Source organism: Ictidomys tridecemlineatus, chromosome 1 (assembly GCF_052094955.1).
Source record: "Ictidomys tridecemlineatus isolate mIctTri1 chromosome 1, mIctTri1.hap1, whole genome shotgun sequence".
NCBI classification, from domain to species: domain Eukaryota; kingdom Metazoa; phylum Chordata; class Mammalia; order Rodentia; family Sciuridae; genus Ictidomys; species Ictidomys tridecemlineatus.
This window is the reverse complement of record NC_135477.1, coordinates 150,709,122-150,732,763: the sequence shown is the minus strand read 5'-3', so window position 1 is coordinate 150,732,763 and position 23,642 is coordinate 150,709,122. Positions and strand designations below refer to the sequence as shown.

At 41.4% G+C, this 23,642-nt stretch overlaps 1 protein-coding gene, 1 long non-coding RNA gene, 1 other non-coding gene and 1 pseudogene across 8 annotated transcripts in view; all 4 read left to right on the top strand.

Moving 5' to 3' along the window:
• The window catches only part of Znf346 (zinc finger protein 346), a 52,519-nt gene extending 31,143 nt beyond the window's left edge, over window positions 1–21,376 (top strand). For 3 of the 6 annotated variants that reach the window (XM_040272508.2, XM_021731586.3, XM_005333161.4), the window contains 2 exons: window positions 18,334–18,427; window positions 21,091–21,376. In XM_040272508.2, coding sequence (XP_040128442.1) covers window positions 18,334–18,427; window positions 21,091–21,178 — 182 coding nt within the window. In that variant the 3' untranslated portion in view covers window positions 21,179–21,376. Of the gene's footprint in view, window positions 1–1,354; window positions 1,388–9,034; window positions 9,114–18,333; window positions 18,428–21,090 lie in introns of all 6 variants that reach the window. The other 3 variants (XR_013438723.1, XR_002484791.3, XM_078049398.1) reach the window with 3 other exon arrangements.
• Window positions 2,671–9,028, top strand: LOC144366037 (PR domain zinc finger protein 10 pseudogene; annotated as a pseudogene).
• On the top strand, window positions 4,238–4,344 carry LOC120886057 (U6 spliceosomal RNA). The gene has a single exon (XR_005728830.2). It is a non-coding gene; the product is annotated as a U6 spliceosomal RNA (small nuclear RNA).
• Window positions 21,377–21,403: 27 nt separating the features above from the next.
• LOC110598908 (uncharacterized) lies at window positions 21,404–23,642 on the top strand. The gene is made up of 2 exons (XR_002484792.3): window positions 21,404–22,723; window positions 23,451–23,642. It is a non-coding gene; the product is annotated as an uncharacterized LOC110598908 (long non-coding RNA).

Genomic DNA, 23,642 nt, shown 5'->3' with positions numbered 1-23,642 from the left:
CTCAGCTACTGGGGAGGCTGAGGCAGGAGGATCACAAGTTCAAGGTCAGCCTCAGCAACTTAATATGACCCTGTCTCAAAAAGGGTTAGGGATATAACTCAGTGGTAGAGTGCCCCTAGGTTTAATCTCCAGTACCACAAAAAAAAAAAAAAAAAAAAAAAAACATAATCAGGGAAGTAGCAAGGTTGGAAGTTTGATTTCCATCACTCTTAGAGAGAAAAGACCCACTGATTCCATCTTCTTGTTCCCAATGTCATGTTTTTTGTAAAGACACTTTTTGTCGGTCATGAATACAACATGTGGTAGATAGGTCACTGTTCCCTCCCCATGCTGCATTGGTACCCCAGACTTGGAGCTGTTGAGTACAGGAAAAATGGACTTCAAAGTTGAAATCTCATACATGTAATTAAGGTCTGCAGAGCACAAACAAAATGCTGCCCAGGTGTAATTTGTTTCAGACAATGGAACTGTGGCTCAGATGTTTACACTGATAACCAGGTTCACCCACCCCAGCAACTGGTATACATGGCATACGGTGCCTCCTACACTTCATGGATGGTCTGGAGCACATGTTGGTATATATGCACCTTGTGAAAGCCATGTGGACTCTGATTAAAGACTTGAGTAACTTATATCTAACATCCTAGTAGGCCTTATTATTAGTGCATAACCAGGTGCTGCCAGTCTTCTGGCAACCCTGCAGAACATTACAGATAGGAGGCAAAAAAAAAAAAAAAGACAAGCATAGAGAAGAAGATATTGAAGACATGTAGTGACACATACTCTTCAGTGAGCCCAGTGCAATTTCCCTTGTATCCAATCCCTAACCAGTTCTTATTCACTTGACCCAGGGTAAATCTTCCCAGAGTCCTCTACAAAGACAGATTCCTTCCCATGGTCCTCTACAAAGACAGGTTCCTTGGGGTAGTACTTGCCAAAAGGCACATTCCTACGCATACCATGTGGAAGGACCCCTTGTCAATAGGCCTAAGCAGAAAGATTGCAATATCCTCTAAAATTTCCTTTTCTTTTTTTTTTTTTTTTTGGTACTAAGGATTAAACCCAGGGGCACTTAACCACTAATCCTCATCCCCACCCTTTTAAAAATATTTTTTATTTAGAGACAGGGTCTTGCTGAGTTGCTTAGGGCCTTGCTAAATTGCTGAGACTGGCTTTGAACTCAAAATCATCCTGCCTCAGCCTCCAAAGCCACTGGGATGGGGTGTGCATTACCATACCTGGCTAAAAGTTCCTCTTGATAAAGGGGTTGGAAAAGGTAGGGATTTGGTTGAAGACTTATGATTCAAGTTGTTTGATGAGGACCTTTGTAATGGATGATGTTTGTTCATCCTAGAATCACCTGGAGCCAAGCCTGATAGTTGAACAGGTAAGGCCACCATGTAATTATTCAGTGACAAAGAGCATGGAGCCTGGGGATGAAGGTGTAACTCAGTGTAGACAGGTTGCTTATTATACACAAGGTCTTGGGTTCAATCTCCAGCCCCACCAAAAAAAAGAAGGAAAGAAAAGAAATTCTGGAACCCAAGGAGAAACTGAAGGCTTGGTGTGCTGTATCCTATGCTGAGTTTGTGAATCAAAAAACTTCATGACATTTTTGAGGGGGAAAAAAAATTCTTTGAAAGCAAGAAAAGAATTAGTCCTGCTGTGAATGGAACTGCTGATTTATAAACTGAGATGAGTTGCAATGGCATCTCATGACAAGAAACTAGATGTATTTAGCAGAGCAAGAAACTGAAGAAAGCCCAGGTCAACATCCAGGGTGTCCTCTAAAGTTTATCCACTTGGAAATAGCCACAAAAAAATAGGGAAAAGATTGATGAAGGGACACAAAACTTGCTACTTTTTTCCACAGAGAAGGAGTTTGATGAAGCTGAACCAGCAACTGGTTCAGCTGGAAAAAAAGAAAAAAAAAAAACACTATCCCAAGGCCTCAGCTTCTATATGAAACCAGTCTTCTTTAGAACACATGTCAGAAACACCCTGTACCTGTAGCCGCAATACAAAGAGAGCATAGCATGGCACTCATCCAGAGCACTGCAACAGCTAATGACATGTACAGGCCAAATGCATCCAAAACAGACCTCTCAGCATTTGTCTATTTGGAATCCTTCCAGCCTATTGAATCTTTGCAATGTGGGAAAGCCATCAGTGAAAAGGATAACCTCAACCAGTGTCCATGAAAAGGTCAATCTGGACCACCAACAATGACATTTCCATAGATGGGAGAATTGCCCATTTACCTGTGATCTCTATAGCAGTCTTCAGCACCAGTGCTTTCTTGGAAAGCCACATGAGGTTCCATTAAGATGAGAAAACTTGCTCTTGCATTTTTTTTTTTTTTTTTTTTGCCCAGAATCCTTTGACCCCTTTGATTTGTTAAAAGATCAAGTGACCATTCATATCAATTATAGCTGCCTTACCCGCCCAATTTATAAGAAACAATTCTCAGATTTCAGCCACATGAAAAAGCAGACGTACTGCTTCCACTGAGAAAATATTTACCAGTGCACAGAGTGTGACAAGACCTCCTGTCACCCCAGTGAACCGCCAGCTCCATATGCTCCAGCGTTTAAACCACATGCATCCTGTGTACTCCTTCTGGGAAGCAATTTAACCAGAAAAGACAAACTATGGAAACTTATGCAAGGGATGCATAATCCTGAAAAGGAAGCCAAGAAAGCCAATCACAGCAGCTCCCAAATGTTCACACCTCCCATCACATCCATAGCTTATGACAGCTTCATGTTCAAATGCCACCTGTGGGTGACGGGCTTACAGAATAAGTCATGCTGGTAAACCACTTATCAAAGAAGCACCCAGGGGCTGGGGATATGGCTCAAGCGGCCGCATGCCCGTGTTCGACCCTCAGCACCACATACAAACAAAGATGTTGTGTCCGCCGAAAACTAAAAAAAAAAAAAATAGTAAAAAATTTTTTTAAAAAAATGCACCCAGACTTAAATAGGTGCCAGCTGCAATTACATTTGTCAATATTATGATAAGGCTTACACAGGTGTCAGCAAGCTTTAAAGCCCATATTCTGGATTTTTGGTTTTGGGGGGTTTTGTTTGTCTTTGTTTGTTTGGTTTTGTTTTGTTTTTGTTTTGTTTTTTTGAATCTTTGTTGGTTTTTGGTACTAGGGATTGAACTTGGGGCATTTTACCACTGAGCTTTAATCCCTGTCCCTTTTGTTTTTTGAGACAGAGTTTTACTAAGTTGCTGAGATTCTCACTAAGTTGATAAGGCTGGACTCAAACTTGTGATCTTCCTGCTTTAGCCTCCCATGTAGCTAGGATTACAGGTGTGTGCCACGAAGCACAGCTAAAGCCCATATTCTGAAGAAGCATCCAGCAGCTGAGCTCCCATTAAACATTCAGAAATTTTATCCTGCTGGTCCTGGAAAACCAGAACCCCGTGCTTATTACCCATACCCAGCTGAGAAATGTCATAGCTGCCCCTCCTGCCTGCTTCCCTTATTGCTCCAAATAGCACAATAGCAAGACTAGGAAGGCCCGACTCATTCAAAAGAAGCATCCAGAGTATTCCCAGCTCCCTTGTACCATTTCTACCATATTGACGACAGTCATGATCACTTCTGTGCCAGCTGTTTTAACTACAGATAGTGCCATGGTGAGACTGTCCACAACAGACCTGCTAACCTGAACAATGACAGAACTTTACCAAACCTTAGTGGATTAAAGTCAAAGAGACTACCAGTCTGTCCCTGTGTCACACTCTGCATGTGGTCTCCAGCAACCTCAGCATTTGCAACTTCACATGGTTGTGTGGCTCAGCCTACTTTGCCTTACCACTCTCAGCAATCCATTATGGATGTTGGCCAGTTCCATGATCCTCATATGCATACCCAGCATGTTATCCAGGTATAGCACATCCAGGTCACCCTGGTCACCACCTCAACTCCATCTTTATCCAGGGGAGATGGGCAGGTGTTGAGACCCTCTGTCCAGCAGTCTCACTATGGGCTTTGCCTCTCCCATGTAAAAGGCAGTTTCTGTACAAGGGCAGACTATGTATCATCATCAGCAGAATTCCTGTATAACACACATACCTACCTACTGCTTGGAATTCCTTCTGTGTCAGTTTACCTAAGATTCAAATGATGAAGTCCTTGAGGTCATTTTGTGATCACAGATACTGGTTTGACAAGTAAGAGCAGTTACTCTGGGTCATTATATGTTATCAGAAAGTCAACTCAGTACTCACTTCGGCAACACATATACTAAAATTGGAATGATACAAAGAAGATTAGCATGGCCCCTACACAAGGATGACACACAAATTCGTGAAGCATTCCATATTTTTATGTGAATCAGTCAAAAAAAAAAAAAAAGAACGAAAGAAAGAAAGACAACCAAAATTGGAGAAAAAGCAAACTACTTCTCTGGTGTCCAGGTTTAGCCATCTGTCAGCCAACAGATCACATGGTACATTCTTATAACCACCAGCAGCATGAATGGAAACAGGGAAATGAATATTATTACTATTTTTTTCTTTTTATTTATTTATTATTTTTTTGGTCCTGGGGATTGAACCCAAGGACGCTTAATTACTGAGCCACATCCCCAGCCCTTTTTATTTATTTAGATAGATAGTTTTGTTTTGAGACAGGGCCTTGCTAAGTTGCTAAGGCTGGGCTTGAACTTGTTATCCTCTGCCTCAACCTCCCAGGCCACTGGAATTATAGATATATGCTATTATGCTCAGCAGAAGTGTATATTATTAAACCATGATTTCATTCTTGCTCTAGAATCAAGGCATCATGTCTTTTCTCATGCATAAGTCTGAAAGCTTCTGACATTTAAAACTGTTAAGATTTACTGTTCAGCTGGAGTTGTGACTCAGAGGTTGAGCGCTCGCTTAGCATGCATGAGGCTTTGGGTTCAATCCCCAGCACCACCTTAAAAAAATAAATAAAGATATATATACACCTATAACTAAAAAATAAATATTAAAAAAAAAAGATTTATAGGCCTGGGCATATAGCTTAATGGTAGAGTACTTGCCTTAGCAGCCTTGAGGCCCTGGTTCCATCCTCAGGAAATTTACAGTTCACTCAAGATTTGGGAAAATATTTTTTTTGTATCAGGGATTGAACTCTGGGGCACTCGACCACTGAGCCACATCCCCAGCTCTTTTTAGTATTTTATTTAGAGACAAGGTCTCATTGAGTTACATAGTTACTTAGCACCTCACTATTGCTAAGGCTGGCTTTGAACTCACAATCCTCCTGCCTTTGTCTCCCGAGCCACTGGGATTACAGATGTGCATCCCCATGCAAATTACAATTTTGACACTTACACCTGCACTAGGTTATTTTGCCAAGGTCATCTTTACCAAATTGACTATTCAAACACTCTGGGTTTCTGCCAAGGAATAGAGATCATTCAGGGGAAAATAAATTTCAAGATGGAGAAACTACCTTGCTCTTCAAGTTAGGTTTTGCTTTTTGTTTTTGTTTTTTTTAACACATTAATAAGCCTTCTCCTTTTCGGCACATCAAGTGGCATATTGTGTATACCAGAGGTGGAAACAGGATATACCAAAGCCCATGATAATTGAATTTCTTTGTTTTGTTTAGTTCAGTTTTGTTTTTTCCTTTTGCGGTTCTAGGGATTGAACCCAAGGAACCTCTACCACTGAGCTACATCCTCAGCCCTCTTTTTATTTTTTATTTTGAGACAGGTTCTTACTAAGTTGCCCAAACTGGCCTCAAACTTGTAGTCCTGTGGCCATAGCCACCCAAGTAGCTGGGATAGCAGGTATGTGCCATTGTGCCTGGCTCCATAGACATTGGACATAGACATTGGATTTCTCAATTCCAAGCTATGGGAAGAAGCAGCATTTTAATGGAGTATGTTAGGTTGGGGCTGCTTTATCTTGTGCAGTTGAGTTTTCAAAATTTAACAAAAGGAGCCTATTTAAAAAAAAAATTTAGAGGTGAAACAAAAGTTTGACAATGTTCTTAAAAAAAAAAAAAAATGGGGCTGGGGATGTGGCTCAAGCAGTAGCGCGCTCGCCTGGCATGCGTGCGGCCCGGGTTCGATCCTCAGCACCACATACAAACAAAGATGTTGTGTCCACCAAAAACTAAAATAAATAAATAAATATTTTTTTTAAAAAAAAAAGGTTTTAGGCCGGGTTTGGTAGTGCACACCTGTAATCCCAGTGGCTCGGGAGGCTGAAGCAGGTTGATCACAAGTTCAAAGCCAGCCTCAGCAACCACAAGGCATTAAGCAACTCAGTGAGAACCTGTCTCTAAATAAAATACAAATTAAGGCTGGGGATGAGGCTCAGTGGTCGAATGCCCCTGAGTTCAATCTCCAGTACCAAAAAAAAAAAAAAAAAACCACTTGTCTAAATTTTTCTTATTGTTTAATTCTTTTAAATTTAACTTTTTGTTTGTGTGTTTTTTAATTAAAAATTGTTTTCGGTCTTTTGGTAGTGCTTTTCACAGATGCTGACCTTCAACAGATTAGGGCAGAATCTCATGTTCTAGTAGTTCTTTCTTTATTACACCAGAAAGAGAAAAGTTTGCCTTGATGTCAGCAGAATTTAAACCCTGCACTAAAGCTTTGCCTCCCTACCCTGGTTTGGTTACATTAAATAGGAGATATTGATACCAAAAAAAAAAAATTACTAAAACTAGCTAGGTGCAGGGGCATATATGTATAATCCCAGTGACTCGGGAGACTGAGGCAGGAAGGAGGATAGCAAGTTTGAGAATAACCTAGGCAATTTAGCAAGATTCTCAGCAATTTGGCAAAAATCTGTCTCAAAATTAAAATAAATAAAGACTGGAGATGCCTCTGGTTTCCATCCCCAGCATCACAAAAATAAAATAAATAAATATTATTTCCCTTAAGGAAAAAACAAACAATAGCCGGGCACAGTGGTACACACCTGTAATCCCAGTGGCTCGGGAGGCTGAGGCAGGAGGATTGTGAGTTCAAAGGCAGCCTCACAATTTAGCAAGGCCCTAAGAAATCCAGCAATTATTTCCCTTAAAGAAATAATCTTTATTTATTTTGTACTCTTACTAAGTATTCAGCTCACTAAACTCTTGCTCACAAAGTGACCAGCTTCATGCTTGGGGGAAAAATAGAAATATAGGACCATTAATAATGTACTAAAGACCAGGCACAGTGATGCACCTGTAATCCCGGAGTCTGAGGCAGGAGGATCGCAAGTTCAAAGCCAACTTCAGCAAAAGTGAAGCTCTAGGCAACTCAGTGAGACCCTGTCTCTAAACAAAATACATAACAGGACTAGGGATGTGGCTCAGTGGTAGAGTGCTTGCCCAGCATGCTCAAGACCCTTACTACTGCAAAGAAAAAAGGAGGGATATATATAAATTGTAGGTAAATGAATATTTGGGGAAAATGCTCAACATCACAGATCTTCAGGGAAATGCAAATCGAAATCACAGTGACATGTCATCTCACCCCAGTTAGAATGGCTATTATCAAAAAAATGTATAAACTGAGTATGGTGGCTCACACCTGTAATCCCAGTGATTCAGGGGGCTGAGGCAGGAGGATTGCAACCTCAAGGCCAGCCTGGACAGTTTACTAAGACCCTGTTTCAAAATTTTAAAAAACTGGGCTAAAGATGTAGCTCAGTATTAGAGTGCCTGTCTAGCATGCATGGGGCCCTGGGTTCAGTCCCACAAAGTAAATAGGTAAAATATTCATGAAATACCTTAATTTTAAAAATTGCCAGGCATAGTGGTGCATGCCTATAATCTCTGGCTCAGGAGGCTAAGGCAGGAAGATTGCATGTTCAAAGCCAGCTCAGCAATTTGGAGAGGCTCTAAGCAACTTAGCATGACCCTACCTCATAATTAAAGTAAATAAATAAATAAAAGGGGCTGGGGACATGGCTCAGTGGTTAAACACTCCTGGGTTCAATCCCCCACCAAAAAAAAGGACTGTGAATGTAACTCAGTGGTTAAGCATCCCTGAGTTTGAGCCCCAGTACAATTAAAAGGAAAAAACAACAGCCAGGCACAGTAGTGCACACCTGTAATCCCAGTGGCTCGGGAGGCTGAGGCAGGAGGATTATGGGTTCAAAGCCAGCCTCACAATTTAGCAAGGCCGTAAGCAACTCAGCAAACCCTGTCTCTAAATATAATACAAAAAAGGGTTAGGATGTGGTTCAGTGATTGAGCGCCCCTGAGTTCAATCCATGGTACCAAAACAACATCAACAACAACAAAAGTTGAATAGAAGGAATAACTTTTGGTATTCTATACCATACTTCAATAACTATCATGAGCAAGAATTAATAAAATATTTCAAAATAAAAAGAAATGATAATTGTCTGAGATGATAGATAATTACCCTGGTCACATCATTACACTTTATATATGTGTGTTGAAATGTCACAGTATACACAATAATTACGTAAATTCTCTGTGTCAATTAAAAATAAAAAAGTAGACTGGTGGTGTGATAATAAACCTGTAATCACAGCTATTTAGGAGGCTGAGGAAGGACTACAAGTTTGAGGCCAGCCAGACACATTATTGAGACTGTCTCTCTAAGTAAAAAATTTAAAAAGGGGCTAAGGATGTAGTTTAGTGGTAGAGTGCCCCCAGGTTTAATCTCCAGTATCAAACTCAATTTGTTTTTAAATCAATATGGGCTGAGGGGGAAGATCCTGACATCGATCCCTAGCAACACCCCCCCCAAAAAAAAATGTATGTATTTTAGCAACTTTTATAACATATTAACACATTTTTAGAATAACTATTGTACAGTAGAATTTTCTCCCCAGAATAGAAAAACCTAGTTTCATTTCATATGAAACTAACTTATTTTATTTATGTGTCTGGGTAAAAAATGGCTTTATAAATTTAAAAGTGTACTAACTTCTTTATAGTTAAATATACCTTTCTGAAGAGTTAACAATTCTGTAGAAATAACTACTAATATGTAGATTTTTGTGCCTTATTTTTGAGACCTCATTGAAATTGTTATCCCTGAATATTTAGGCACTAAGAGAACTTGAGAAAGTTACTTCATGAATGTGTGGAAACTGAAAATGGACTCTATATCTTTCGTGACAAAAAGGTAACATTGGTTTTGTTTTGTTTTGTTTTGTTTTTTAGCAGCACTTTGAATTAAACCTAGGAACTCCTATCTCTGAGCTATATCCCCAGCCCTTTTATTTTATTTTAAGATAGGGTCTTTCTAAGGTGCCAAGGCTGGCCTCAAACTTGCAATTCCTCTTGCTGCAGCCTTCCAAGTGTCTGGGTTTACAGGTGTGCACTACCACACCTGATAGTATCAATGTTTTCAATAGAAAATATTGACCCCAATTTGCAGAATATAGATTCTGGTTCCTAGAGTCATACAATGTAAAGATTATAAATATCCTGGTGTCCAGTCCAAAGAGGACTTGCTAGGTAAAGAATATTAGACTTATGCAAAGGCTTAGTTTTAATTTTTATAACTTAAATTTGGTGCTTTTGAGGATTTTGTTGTTGTTGTTGTTCAAACCAAAAGATATCTCTTCTAACCTCAGAAATAACTTATTAAAATTAAAACTTTCCATGAATGGAATATTCATTTTATGCATTTGATATTTTGTTTTTATTTTTTGCTTTTGAACCCAGGGCCTTGTGTATGCTAGGCCTACATAGACTACAGTCCTATGCTGATTATTTCAAGTTTAAAATACACAGAGAAAAATATTTTAGAGAAACCTCTTTTTCTCTTTCCCTTCTAAGTTTCTTCTATTCCTTCTCTTCTTCCCCCTCCTTTTCCTTTCCTTCTCCCCTTATTTGAAATAAATTCGAGTCTAAAACTAATTTACCTATTATCAGCTCTAGATGCATGTGGCAGTCAGCCCAGATAACAGTGATTTAAGAATGTTATGCACATTCATTCCAGCATAATGGATTTTCAAAAGAACTCAGATTTGAAGAGGTAGAAGATTATAAATTATCTGAAAACTCAGTCTAGGAGACATAAATATAATCAGTGTTTATACTGTGGCCTTTCTAAAGACATTGACACTTTGTTCAGTGCAGTGTGGATATTTTGGAATAGATAGGATATAGATTTTATATTTGTATTGTTTGATTTATACCTGCAGAATAGACATTTCATTGTGTAAAATTCCCACTATTCTGGGAAAACCTTTTGTTTTGATCTTAAATTGTTTTTTGTTTGTTTGTTGTTACTGCAAATTGAACCCAGAGCTTCATGCATGCTAGGCAAGTGGTCTACCACTGAGCGACATCCCCAGCCCCAACCCTTATTTTAATTTTTTTGATATAGGGTCTTGCTAAGTTGCTGAGGCTGGCCTTGAACTTGTGATCCTCCTGCCTCTGCCTCCCATGTAGCTGGAATTATAGGTGTGCACCACTGTGCCTGACTTTTGGTTTTTTGTTTTGTTTTTCAGTATTTTTTAGTCATAGATGGACACAATATCTTTATTTCCTCATTTATTTTTTTATGGTGTTGGCTTGAACCCAGTGCCTCACACTTGGGAGGCAAGCACTCAACCCCTGAGCTATAAGCCCAGCCCCTTGATTTGCTTTTTGACTTGGAATTTTCCTTTTTAAAAAACTGGTTTTTAGGGCTGGGGATGTGGTTCAAGCGGTAGCGCGCTCGCCTAGCATGCGTGCAGCCCGGGTTCGATCCTCAGCAGCACCACATACCAACAAAGATGTTGTGTCCGCCGAGAACTAAGAAAAAATAAATAAATGTTAAAATTCTCTCTCTCTCTGTCCCCCTCTCTCACTCTCTCTTTAAAAAAAAAAAAAAAAAAAAAACAGTAACTCCTCATATCCCGCAGCCTCTGGTAACTACAAAAAAAAAAAAAAAACTTGTTTTTGATACCAGAGATTGAACCCATTGGTGCGTGACCACTGAGCCACATCCCCAGCCTTTTTTTTTTTTTTTTGAGACAGGGTCTCGAAAATTTGCTTAGGGCTTTGCTAAGTTACTGAGGCTGGCTTTGAACTTGCAATCCTCCTGCCTCAGACTCTTAAGTCACTGGGATTATAGTTGTGCACTATCTCACACAGCTAAAAAGAACTAAGTATCTAGAGCTATAAAGTACTTCATGAGTTTCTAAAGCTGAACTCCTACTTGAAAATCATGACCCTATGTTGACCCTATCCTATTATTAAAATGTGGACATTTATTGTACATTCATTAAATTATAATGTTAATAGTCTTGTCCTACACGGCACATATAAAAATTAATACATTTGTTTTAGTAAACAGAAGTAAACCTAAGTATCATGTTCTTTTTTTTTTTGGCACCAGGGATTGAACCCAGGGGCTCTTAACCACTGAGTCACATCCCCAGCCCTTTTTATATTTTATTTAGAGATAGGGTCTTGCTGTGTTGCTTAGGGCCTTACTAAGTTGCTGAGGCTGGCTTTGAACTCTCGATCCTCCTGCCTCAGCCTCAGCCTCCCGAGCATCTGGGATTACTGATGTGTGCCACCGCACCTAGCTCATGTCCCTTTTTTTTTTTTTTTTTTTTTTTAAGAGAGTGAGAGAGGGTGGGGGACAGAGAGAGAGAGAGGATTTTAACATTTATTTATTTTTTCTTAGTTCTCGGCGGACACAACATCTTTGTTGGTATGTGGTGCTGCTGAGGATCAAACCCGGGCCGCATGCATGCTAGGCGAGCGCACTACCGCTTGAGCCACATCCCCAGCCCAAGCTCATGTCCCTTTTTGATATTAATATATGCATTATGTAGCTTGATTTTTTTTTTTTTGTAGTTGAGGTCAAATAAAAATACAGTCCTTCTTGAAAGGGGGGAGGGCTGGGGGAATTATGAACTGAAATTTAATTCCATGCATGTATGAGTTCGTCAGGATGAATCAAACTACTGTAACTGTAAAAATTATATTGAAAATAAAAATATGCATTATAATTTAATCCCTATGGCATTCCTGTAAATAAGTATGAATTTTCCACTTGAATAAAAGTAAAACTCAGTGACTTATTCAAGGTGATACTGCTGATATTGATAAGTGACAATCATGGATCTCTCTCTAATACCAGAACCTAGTAGAAGTTCATATTAGAGAAGATAGGAGCTTGGACTACAGTAGCAGTGGACAAGTGGACAGAATTAAATAGATTCAAGAGGTGCATAGAAAGTAAAATTGCCGGGCTGGGGATGTGGATCAAGCGATAGCGCGCTCTCCTGTTCGAGTTCAATCCTTAGCACCACATACAAATAAAGATATGTTCGCCGAAAACTAAAAAATAAATATTAAAAATTCTCTCTCTCTCTCTCTCTCTCTCTCTCTCTCTCTCTCTCTCTCTCTCTCTCTCTCTTTAAAAAAATTTTTAAAAAAGAAAGTAAAATTGCCAATGGGAATTGAAGGAAAGTAAGAAGGGTGGTGCCCAGATGTAATCTTAAGATATTAGATCCATTACTATGTTTTGTCAACTTGAGCTTAAGAGGCCTATGAGACATCACAGATACTGAAGAGGCAGTTGGACATACAGTTCTGGAGCTCAAAGGATAGAGAAAGAAAGAAAAGTTTCTCTTCTTATTATGTTAGGTTGAGCCACATGAAGTCACTGTTTCTATAGGTTAGAAACTATCGATAATGTCATGTTTTAGCCTAATAATAATTACAAGTCAGGGGAATAAATGAAATCCCTTATAGAGGTTTTGTTTTGTTTCATTTTGAGTTTTTTTTTTTCTTTGTTTTTATGTTTTGGTGTTTGCTTTTGTTTCGGTACAAGAGATTGACCAGAGGCCTTCTATCACCAAGACACATCCCCAACCCTTTTTAAGATTTTTATATTAAAACAGGGTCTCAGTAAGTTGTTGAGGCTGTTCTCAAAAGTATGATCCTCCTGCCTCAGCCTTCTACCCAAGTGGCTGGAATTACAGGCATGTACCCCAGGTCTTTACAGAGTTTAGACAGAGATCTAACTGAGGATCTAAGATTGAGCCCTTTGGAAATTCTGACGACAACATGGAGGAACCTTGAAGACAGTATGCTAAATGAAATAAGTCAGTCACAAAAGGACAAATATTGTATGATTTCACTTAAGTGAGGCATCTAGAGTAATCAGACTCATGGGAACAAAAGTATATAGAATGGTGGGGGCAGGGGGCAAAGGAAAGTGGGGAGTTGTTTAATGGGTATAGAGCTTCAGTTTTACAAGATGAAAGAGTTTTAGAGATTACTTGAACAACAGTGTGAGTGTGCTTGACACCACAAAACTATACACTTAAAAATGGTTTAGAGGGCTGGGGATATAGCTCAGTTGGTAGAATGCTTGCCTCACATGCACAAGGCCCTGGGTTCAATTCCCAGCACCACACACATATACACACACACACATATGCACAAAATGATTTAGATTACCAAGTGCTGTAGTATACACCTGTAATCCCAGCTACTTAAGAGGCTGAGACAGGAGGATCACAAGTTTGAGGCCATCTTGGGCAACTTAGTGAGATCCTGTCTCAAAATAAAAAGGGCTGGGAATGTAGCTCAAAGGTAGAGGGCTTGCCTAGAATGCATCGGGCCCGGAGTTCAATTCTCAACATTAAAAGGGATGGGGGGGTAGCTAAGTGGGGGAGTGTTAGCTTGTTAGTGCTCATGTGACTTCAAGTTCAATCATAATAAAATCGTAATAATAAAGAAGAAAATGAGAGAAAGAAAGAAAAAGAGGATGGAGCCCTCTGGGATGCCAGTATTAAATGGTAGGTTCAAGAGAAGGTAGCACAGCTGGGAATGTAGCTCAGTGCGGAGCTTTTGTCTAGTATGCACAAGGCCCGGGGTATCATCCCCAGTACTGGAGGGAAGGTGGGAAGATGGAAAAAAGATGCTGAGAAGGAACAACCAGAGGAGAAAATTCAAATGTCAAAAGCCAAAGCTGAGAGAATTTGAAGAAGGGAACAATTGCTAGTTCTGTCAGATATGAGGAGGCCTAATAAGTATTCATTTTGTCCATTAAATTAAGATACACGGAAACCACTATTGACCTCAGAAAGACTATTCATGTCTTTGTATGTAATGGGTAGGTGACAAAGTGGTTGAGAGACAAGGAAATAGAGAAACAAGTACAGAAAAGTATAGACAGCTCTTTCAAGAGGCATGTTAGTAAAGGGCAAGAGAAAATGGGGCTGGGGATGTGGCTCAAGCGGTAGCGTGCTCGCCTGGTAGGCGTGCGGCCCGGGTTCGATCCTCAGCACCATATACAAACAAAGATGTTGTGTCCGCTGAAAACTAAAAAATAAATATTAAAAAATTCTCTCTCTCTCTCAATCTCTCTCTCAATCTCTCTCTTTTAAAAAAAAAAAAGGGCAAGAGAAAATAAAGGTAACAGTAGAGGGCTGGGGTTGTGGCTCAGCGGTACAGCGCTCACCTAACATGTTCGAAGCCCCGGTTCAATCCTCAGCACCACATAAAAATAAATAAATAAATAAAGGTATTGTGTCTGATTACAACTTAAAAAAAAAAAAAAGAAAGAAAGGTAATAGTAGAGAAGGAAGTAGGATGGGAGAAAGACTTCCATTGACTTAAGACAAGTGACATTCTTCTGCTATAGTCTTTTCTAAATAAACCATGTTTAAAAATCAGCTCTAGGGCTGGGGATATAGCTCAGTTGGTAGAGTGCCTGCCTAGCATTCAAAAGACCCTGAGTTCAATTCCCAGCACCACCAAAAAAAAAAAAAATCAGCTCTAGAGCCAGGCATGGTGGTTCACCTTGCAATCCCAGGAGCTCAGGAGGCTGAGGCAAGAGGATCACAAGTTGCAAGCCAGCCTCAGCAATTTAGCAAGTCCCTAAACAACTTAGCCAGACTCTGTCTCAAAATAAAAAACAAAAGGGGATGTAGCTCAGTGAGTCCAATCCCTGGTACCAAAAAAAAAAAGTTACTCTAGCAACTTATACTTCATAAAATCATACAGGTAAACCAGAATATTGGACATGTAAAACAAGCAACTGGAAATTCACTTAATGTATATACTGGGCAAATCTTGTTTTAGAAGTTCTAATAAATTCTACAGTTGCCCCAAATAATAATTTGAATGCAGCTTACAGATAAGTAAATAGTGTGTTGAGATCTTGTTCCTCCAAGGGAACACAGGAGAGTCCAGAGGGGCTTTGCAGAGGGCAAGTTCTGCTCTGACTCCACATAAACCCCTAAACTTCTCTAAGAATGCTTCTTACTCTGGAAAATGGAAATAACCATCTCACTTGCAGGGTATATAAACCCAAAGACATAAATACACAAACTTCTAGCATGGTGTCTAATGTTTAACAGGTAGTAGGCTTTGTGAACTGAGATTGTAGCTAAATGGTCGAGAGCACTTTCCCAGCATGCATGAGGCCCTAGGTTCTATTCCTGGCTCTGAAAAAAAAAAAAAGAAAGAAAGAAAGAGAATGAGCTTTGTAATCTGTGCACCAGTGGTGGTGGTCAACCCCACACCACTCCAGGTCCCATCCCTGACCTTGAGGGAAGAGTAGTTCTGCTAGTCCCTTATATTGTGTTTTCCTTGAAGATGGTGAACCATGATACTGACCTTAAATGTCTAGAAAGGACTTAAATTCTTATTGTAATTGTTTTCTCCTTTGCATACTTTAAAAGGATATGTCTTCCAGGTATGCTTGAAGATATAAAGGAAACAAATGTAACTAGGAACATTGGTTAACTGCTAGAGTAAAGGACATTGTCTATGTTGTCAAGAGCTGCAGCTGCCATGGAAATCTTTTCAGATACTCTCTGGGGGCTGGGGTTGTGGCTCAGTGGTGGAGCGCTTGCCTAGCATGTGCAAGGCACTGGGCTCCATCCTCAGTGCCACATAAAAATAAATAAAGATATTGTGTCCATCTACAACTAAAAGAAAGAAAAAAAAAAGATACCTTCTGCCTCTCCCTCTTTGCCAGCATGACTCACAGAGCCCATAAGAGTAAAACAGTAACAGTGACAAAAGCGTACATTTGGTCCTGGCATGGTGGCACACACCTGTAATCCCAATGACTCAGAAGGCTGGGGCAGAAGGATCACAAGTTCAAGGCTAGCCTTAGCAACTTAATGAGACCCTGTCTCAAAAAACAAGCCAGGTGCAGTGGTGCACACCTGTAATCCCAGTATCTCAGGAGGCTGAGGCAGCAGGATTGCAAGTTCAAAGCCAGCCTCAGCAAAAAGCGAGACACTAGCCACTCAATAAGACCCTATCTCTAAATAAAATATGAAATAGAGCTGAGGATATGGCTTAGTGGTTGAGTGCCTCTGACTTCAATTGCCAGTACCGAAAAATAAAATAAAAAGAGCTGGGGATAGCTCAGAGGAAAAGCATACCTGAGTTCAATCCCCAATACCAAAAGGCAGGGGGAAGCTCAGATTTATTGAGCACTATGTGCCAGATACTTTTATTTAGGTGTTGATGAACCTTTATTTTATTTATTTATTTATATGCAGTGCTGAGAATCAAACCTAATGCCTCACACATGCTAGGCATGTGCTCTACCACTGAGCCACAACTCCAGCCCAGAAAATTTTATTTAAATTATCATAATAACCTTATATAGTTGGTACTAATATCCACCCCATTTTATAGGTCAGGAACCTGAGTCTTAGAGGAGCCTCTCTTATGTATGCATGAGGAAAACAAATCTCAGAGAGGTTAGGTAACTGGCCTATAGTCCCACAGGTAACAAATGGTAGAACTGAAATTTGAACCTAGGTGACCTCACCTCAAAGCTGTGAGACTTCAAGGTAGCAAATGGTATCAGAGCCATAGGGGCCTTCAAGTTGTGTGTACAGCTGCTTGTCTTACAACAGTTAACACCTGGCATTCTAGAATCAGTAAACCTTTGTAATCAACCAAGCCTGTGTTTGCCACTTAACTAACTCTGTGCTCCTGGGCATGTGACTCTGGCTTAATTTTGCCATCTACAAAATGACGGTTATGCCAGGCACAGTGGCACATGCCTATAATCCCAGCAGATTGGGAAATTGAGGCAGGAGGATCACAAGTTTAAGGCCACTTCTATGACTTGTCTCAAAATAAAAAATTAAAAGGACTGGGGAGGCCCTGGGTCTCCTCCAGCACTTTCTGACTGGCGTTGTTTGTGGCTGCTGGAGAGTCATGGTCTGTATTGACCCCTGCACGGAACTAGTAGCCAGAAACAGCTTAGTGGTAAAGCAACTCTGGATTCAATACCTAGTACCATAAAATAAATAAATAAAGTTATAATTCTTTTTTTTAATATTTATTTTTTAGTTTTCAGTAGACACAACATCTTTGTTTGTATGTGGTGCTGAGGATTGAACCCGGGTTGCACTGCCAGGCGAGCGTGCTACCACTTGAGCCACATCCCCAGCCCAGTTATAATTCTTACAGGATCATTATGCAAAGTAAACATTATATAAAATGCATGCCTATGTCAGGCATTTGGTAAAGAGTAGCTATTTTATTGTAAGCACCAGGATTATGAATTGTAATGCAATTGGTTTGCAGTTGAGAAAAGCTAAGGATTAGAGTAAGGAAGGGATTTGGCCAAATCACATAAAGATAGAACCAGGAGTCAAGTAATATCTCGGCTCCTCATTTACTGTTAGGTCATATGGAGGAAGGCCACTCTGTCACTGGAGCAGCCCTGATAAGGAGACAGGGTATCTGTGAGCCCCAAGGTAAAAAGACAGATGGGTTTTCATAACAGATATGCTCATTAATTACTGTTATTGCAAGCTCAAGAAAAGTGGCACCTTCCTGGAGGTCCATGGTAAAGGGCATACTTAAAAAGGCCACTTAGCATAGTCAAGGTAGGAAAAATAGTTAACACCAAGTGTCACCTCTTTGTTCTGTCATTCTTTCATTTACTCAACAGACAGTCTAGGTGGGATTTTTTTTTTTTTTTTTTGATACCAGGGGTTGAACTCAGGAGCACTCAACCACATCCCCAGTCCTACTTTGTATTGTATTTAGAGACAGGGTCTCACTGAGTTGCTTAGCACCTCCCTGAGTTGCTAAGACTGGCTCTGAACTTGTAATCCTCCTGCCTCAGCCTCTCGAGGCACTGTGATCACAGGCATGCACAACCACACCTGAGGTGGGCTTTTTGCTGGAGCTGGCAACATAGGAAAATAAGGTTCTATAGGGAGCACATAGGCACCCAGGCTACCTCCTCCACACTGTGGCCTCTGGGTTTCTCATCTGGGCCACTCTGTTCACTCCCAACCCATCAGTTCTCAGAAGGGCATTTGCACTCCCTCCAAAAAGCAACAGTCCCTAGTCACTTCTTATTGGATAACTAAATATCTTGATTTTGATGTGTGTTTCAGCTGGGAAGGGCTACCCCTGCAAGACGTGTAAGATAGTGCTGAACTCCATAGAACAGTACCAAGCTCACGTCAGCGGCTTCAAACACAAGAACCAGTGAGTAACCATTTTTGAAATTCAAAGGTCTGCAGCAGGAGCCCAGGCTTTTTAAGTCAGAACAAAGCCAAGTAGTCCCAGGTTTAAGCAGAACTCTGGTAATCTCAGTCAACATAAGACAAATCAGTTAACAGGAAAAAGTGTCTCCTCTTCCATCAACTTCTTCTTCCATCAGCTTCTCCCTAGTCTTTGGATCAGCTAAGCTGAAGGATTTTGTAGGGAATCATAGATGATTTCTGTTGTGGTCCCCTAAGAGTACCCTTTTCCTGATCTGTAACAACCGACTACAGAGAAGTGTGATTTTTTTCCCCCCAACTAGCCTGAAAACCCTTGTCTTTACACCATCAATTTTGCAGCAGGAGCTCCCTCTATAGGTTATTACCAGATAGGACTAGATTCTTTCACTAGGTGACCAAGTGTTTATTGAATACCCAAATGGTTGCCCCAAAACAGACTCAGTACCTATTCTTATGACCTTACATTCTAATGGGAGGAGACAAACTAAGCAAATGAACAATCAATAAAAATTGTGCTGAGTGGGGCTAGGGATGTAGTGATAGAGTACTTGACTAGCAAATGTAAGGTTCTGGGTTCTACTCCCAGCTCCACCTCCCCACCCCTCAAATTGTGATAAGCGGGTTGAACAGGTGAACATAGTGATGACCATCTTGAACATGAATAGCATTCATTGAACCTCTTTTCTGTTGTGGGCCATATGCAAAGCAAATTCTCTCATGTTATCCTCATAACAACCTTGGAAGGAAGGAGTTATTACCCTCATTTTACAGATATAGGCAACCAACATTCAAAGTGATGTGGTGAGTCAGGGCCGTGATTCAAACTAAAACCTGTCTGATTCACATTGTGTTCCTCCCAGCACATGATGCTGAGGGAGAAGTCATGGTACCATGCGATATGAAGAGGACAGGTCCTAGCCAGGAATGCCAGTGTGCTTCTGTCCCTCCCCCTCTAAAGGGAAATGTATAGTAAACAATGTGCTATAACATAACCTCGAATGGTCATCATAATCCCCATTTTATACAAGAGGAAATTGAGTGCCAGGCCAGAAAATCTGCTGAAATGATTGCTTTGACTTTGGTGTTGATTGTGCATTGCTCACTGAGCCAAATGAATTAAAGGTAGAAGTAATACAGAGTGTTGGAATAAAAAATATCTTTGGTCCTCTACTCTGCCCAGAATTTCCTCTCCTACACTATAACAGATCTTCCTCCTTATCTGTAGGTAAATCTTTAATTTGGAGAACTCTTGGGACTTATCTTAGATACAGACTTGATACAAGCCCCAGCATCCTAACCTGGCACTCAAATAGTGTTTCAGCATATCTTGCAGTGTGACTAGTGGTAGTTTCAGTAAACAACCTAGAGCCAGCCAGAGGCTTGTCCTGAAGTAACTCAAACTAGAAAATTATGGTTTTATAGTTCTGTTCCTAAACTTCTCAGATGAGTGGCCTTGGGCAAGTCAATAAACCTCTCTGAGTCTCTATTTCTTCTGCAAGTTTAAAGCTCTAATGTGTTGAACAAATAAACACTTACATCTCATTAAATTCTCAACAGCTCAAAAGTAGGACATCCCCTTCATTTTCAACCAGAGGAAGCCAAATATCACTTACCTTAAGTGACTTGCCCAAGATCACATAGTTACTTGGAATTAGACCAAGGATTCATACTTAGTATTTAACTGCAAACCCCATTTGTTTTGCTCCGTCACTACCAAGTGGAACTCACCAGCCTCACATTACTGTCTGGGTGAGGATTAGAAATATGTGAAGTGGCCAGGCATGGTGGCACACACTTGTAATCCCCACAGCTCGGGAGACTGAGACAGGAGGATTGCAAGTTCAAAGCCAGCTTCAGCAAAAAGCAAGGCACTAAGCAACTTAGACCCTGTCTTTAAATAAAATACAAAATAGGGCTGGCTCAGTAGTCAAGTGCCCCTGAGTTCAATCCCCAGTACACAAAAAAAAGGAAGAAATATGTGAAGTGCTAGTGCCAATAAGTTGTATCTATTAAAGGTAGACTTTGATTTATTCAACAAATATTTACTCAACACCTATTATGTGCTGGGCTCTGTTTTAGAGACTGGGGATACAATAGGCACCAGGACCAGTGTTGTCTCTGATACTTTGGTTCCTCCCTCTAGAAATAGAAACAGATCCTAAACAAATCCATAAACAAGTGAGGCAATATCAAATGGTACTATGTCCCTAGAAAATGGGTTAGAGAGTGACAGGAGAGCCACATTTGATTGAATGTGAGGGGGAGAATGGTGTGGAATAAGGTTGGTAGGGTAAGTATCCAGGCCAAGTAGGCAAAGTAAATGGTTTGGTATAGCAGAAGGGCATGGGCTGCAGTCCTGAATCTACCACTAAAAAACTTACTTTGGGCCAGCCCTTTAAATTTTCTGAACTTTAGTTTACTTGTGTGTAAAATGGGGATTCAGAATTACCACAAGAATGAAATAGGATAATGGAAAGTGTGCACCATCCATCCTGTCCTGCATTCAGCAGACCTTGTAGAGGAAAGCCGCCCTGCTTCCTCTTCCCAGGTACTTGAAGAGCCATGCTACCATTAGAATAAGGGACTTGACACCTCATTAACAGCATGCCACACACTGATCCTGTGCTTTGTTGGTTCTCATTTCAGGTCACCAAAAACAATGGTATCACCCTTGGGCCAGATTCCAGTACAAAGGCAACCCACTCAGAAAGACTCAAGCACCTTAGAAGACTAGAGGTTTCTGTCTAGCACTCCACACTGGACCAGCCAAGAGCCAGCTTCCTATGACTGTGGTCAGCCCCTGGCTCCCTCTTCCTCCTTTCTTACAGTAGGAGAATAAGTAGCCCAGAGGAAGAATTGGGCCACAGACAGCCTCTGATAGGTCCAGGCAAACCTGCACCCGCTCCACCCTGTGGTATGGGTCCTGTTGGTCATGACGGGGAAGCAGGGGTCTTGAGATGACGTGGGTGGTAGATTGGAGGATGGCTTTTCCTCTTCCTCAGCCCTACTGGGCCTCACGTCCTGTGGCCCCAGCACCTGCTTTTTCTCTAAAAGTCAGTTTGGGGTCAGTTCTTACAGCTAAAAAACAGAGTTGTCCCTCAGCTCCAGACGACTCCTATAGTCTTCATGCAGATTTGCCAGGGCAGGAGACAGTAGGTGGAAATGGACACCACATGCGAGCTTAGAGCCAATGTGACACTCCCCCTCTCTGCAAAATGTGCAGGCTCTCTTGAGCCTTGAGTCAGATGCTGGCCAACTATACAGGTTTCTGCCAAGTGTGACATCTCCTTCCTGGAGCACTGACACAGTCACAGCAGAGTCTTGCTGTCCCTCCTGCCCATTTCCACAGTTCCTGAATGGTGCTAAGGATTTGTAGCAGCTAATGACAAGCTGAAGCCGGAGGAGGCCTCCATACCCAGTGGGACCATGGAAAGCTCCAATGAGAACCTTCACCTCCCATCAGAGGTGCTCCAACACTCGGTCATGTGGGAAAGTCCCCACCTGCCACCTTCCTTGAGGATTCTGTGCTTTGAAAGGCAAACTGCCTCATGCCAGCCAGCTGATAAGTTCACTGCTGCCCTATGGCCCTGTGGAGCCCATTTCCCCTATAGACCACCCCACACCAGGCGGCTGTGGTGCTATCCTTCCCTCACCCGTGGGGAGATCCTTGAGTACCAGGGAGTCATAGGTCTCCAGGAAAAGAAATGGGGAGCTGATACAGATTTTCTACAGTGAGGAAAATCTACAGATTTTTCCAGGCCTCAAACCCAGATTTCTCTAACTCTGCTGTGACTTGTGGCCTGGAACTTCACTAGGAGTGCATTTTTTCTTATAGCTTTCGAACAAGAATTCCAGGGAGTGTCTCCATCTGAGGCCCCCTTCATTGGGTTAAAGAAGCCTCCAGCTGCTTTTGTGGCCCCCTCTCTCACTTCCTATCCCTTACCTGTGAAATGCCTTTGCATATTGTGCGTGGGTATGTGTGTATGTGTGCTTATGCTCTCTTGGTCACTGAATCATTCAAATAAAGAATCTCTTCTTTGAGCCAGAATACAACTTAACAGACCTGGGGTTTGGGGACATGTTGCTATTGAATCTAGCGTATCCATCTTTTTTTTTTTTGCGGGGAGTAAGGGGGGGGGGGTTGAACCCAGAGGCCCTTTATCACTTTATCTCTTGAGACAGATCCTTGCTAAGTTACTTAGGGCCTTGCTACATTGCTGAGTCTGGCCTTGAACTTGAGATCCTTCTGCCTCATCCTCCAGAGTCACTGGGATTACAGGTATGTGCTATCACACCTGATAAGTATGTCTTAACACCTCTTCCCCCACACTCAGACCCCCAGGGTCCTCAGTCTGATTTTAGGATTGGGATAGAGACAGATATCCAGATTGCTTGGACCACTAAAAGTCTCCCACGTGCCCCAAATTTCATCTACTCATCTACCTCCCCCTTCACATGGGGCTTCCTGGAGGTCTTTGGAGGATTTTGGGTGGTTTTGTCCCACAAGGCTCTCTGAAGTTCTTCTCCACTGCTCTCGTGTTCAGAGTGCCAGGTCATGAGTGTTGGTTGAATGAATGAACAGGAGTGTATAAGGAGAGAGAGCCTTTTCTTGCTTAGCTCTTACCCAGTGATAGTTTTGTTCCATTGGGACTACAGGCTTGGTGGTTCTTAGAAAGACCTTTTCTGTGACCCACAAATGGCGGGGGTGGGGGGAGTGAAAGAGTGTCATGGCCTCAGGAACCTTTTGTCCAACCTTTGTTGCAGACAACCAGAACCAAGCACCCCCAATTCCTATTATTCACTCAGCAAAAAGTCCCTAGGCACCTGCTCCTGGCCAGCTGTGAAAGGCTCTACATATTCCCAGGGTAGATGTTCAACCTCAGACTGCCTCAGCAGTGTCCCCCTAGAGGTCCGTGGGGGCTGCGTGTTTTACCAGGGATTGAATTCAGGATCTTACACACACTAGACAAGCACTCTATTGAGCTGTGTCTTCCTCTCTTCCCCAGAGCTCTTCTGCAATGTCCAGGAAGTTTCCAGGCAGGGAAGTGAAGGGTGAAGGGGTGGAATGGACTGCCCTACCATAAACCCTTGACCTGCGGGACCTCTTTGTCTGAATTCAGGAATCCCTGCCAACTGTGCAACCAGCATTAGTGTGGGGACACCAGAGGTGAACTCTATTAAAGAGCATTATGACAAAA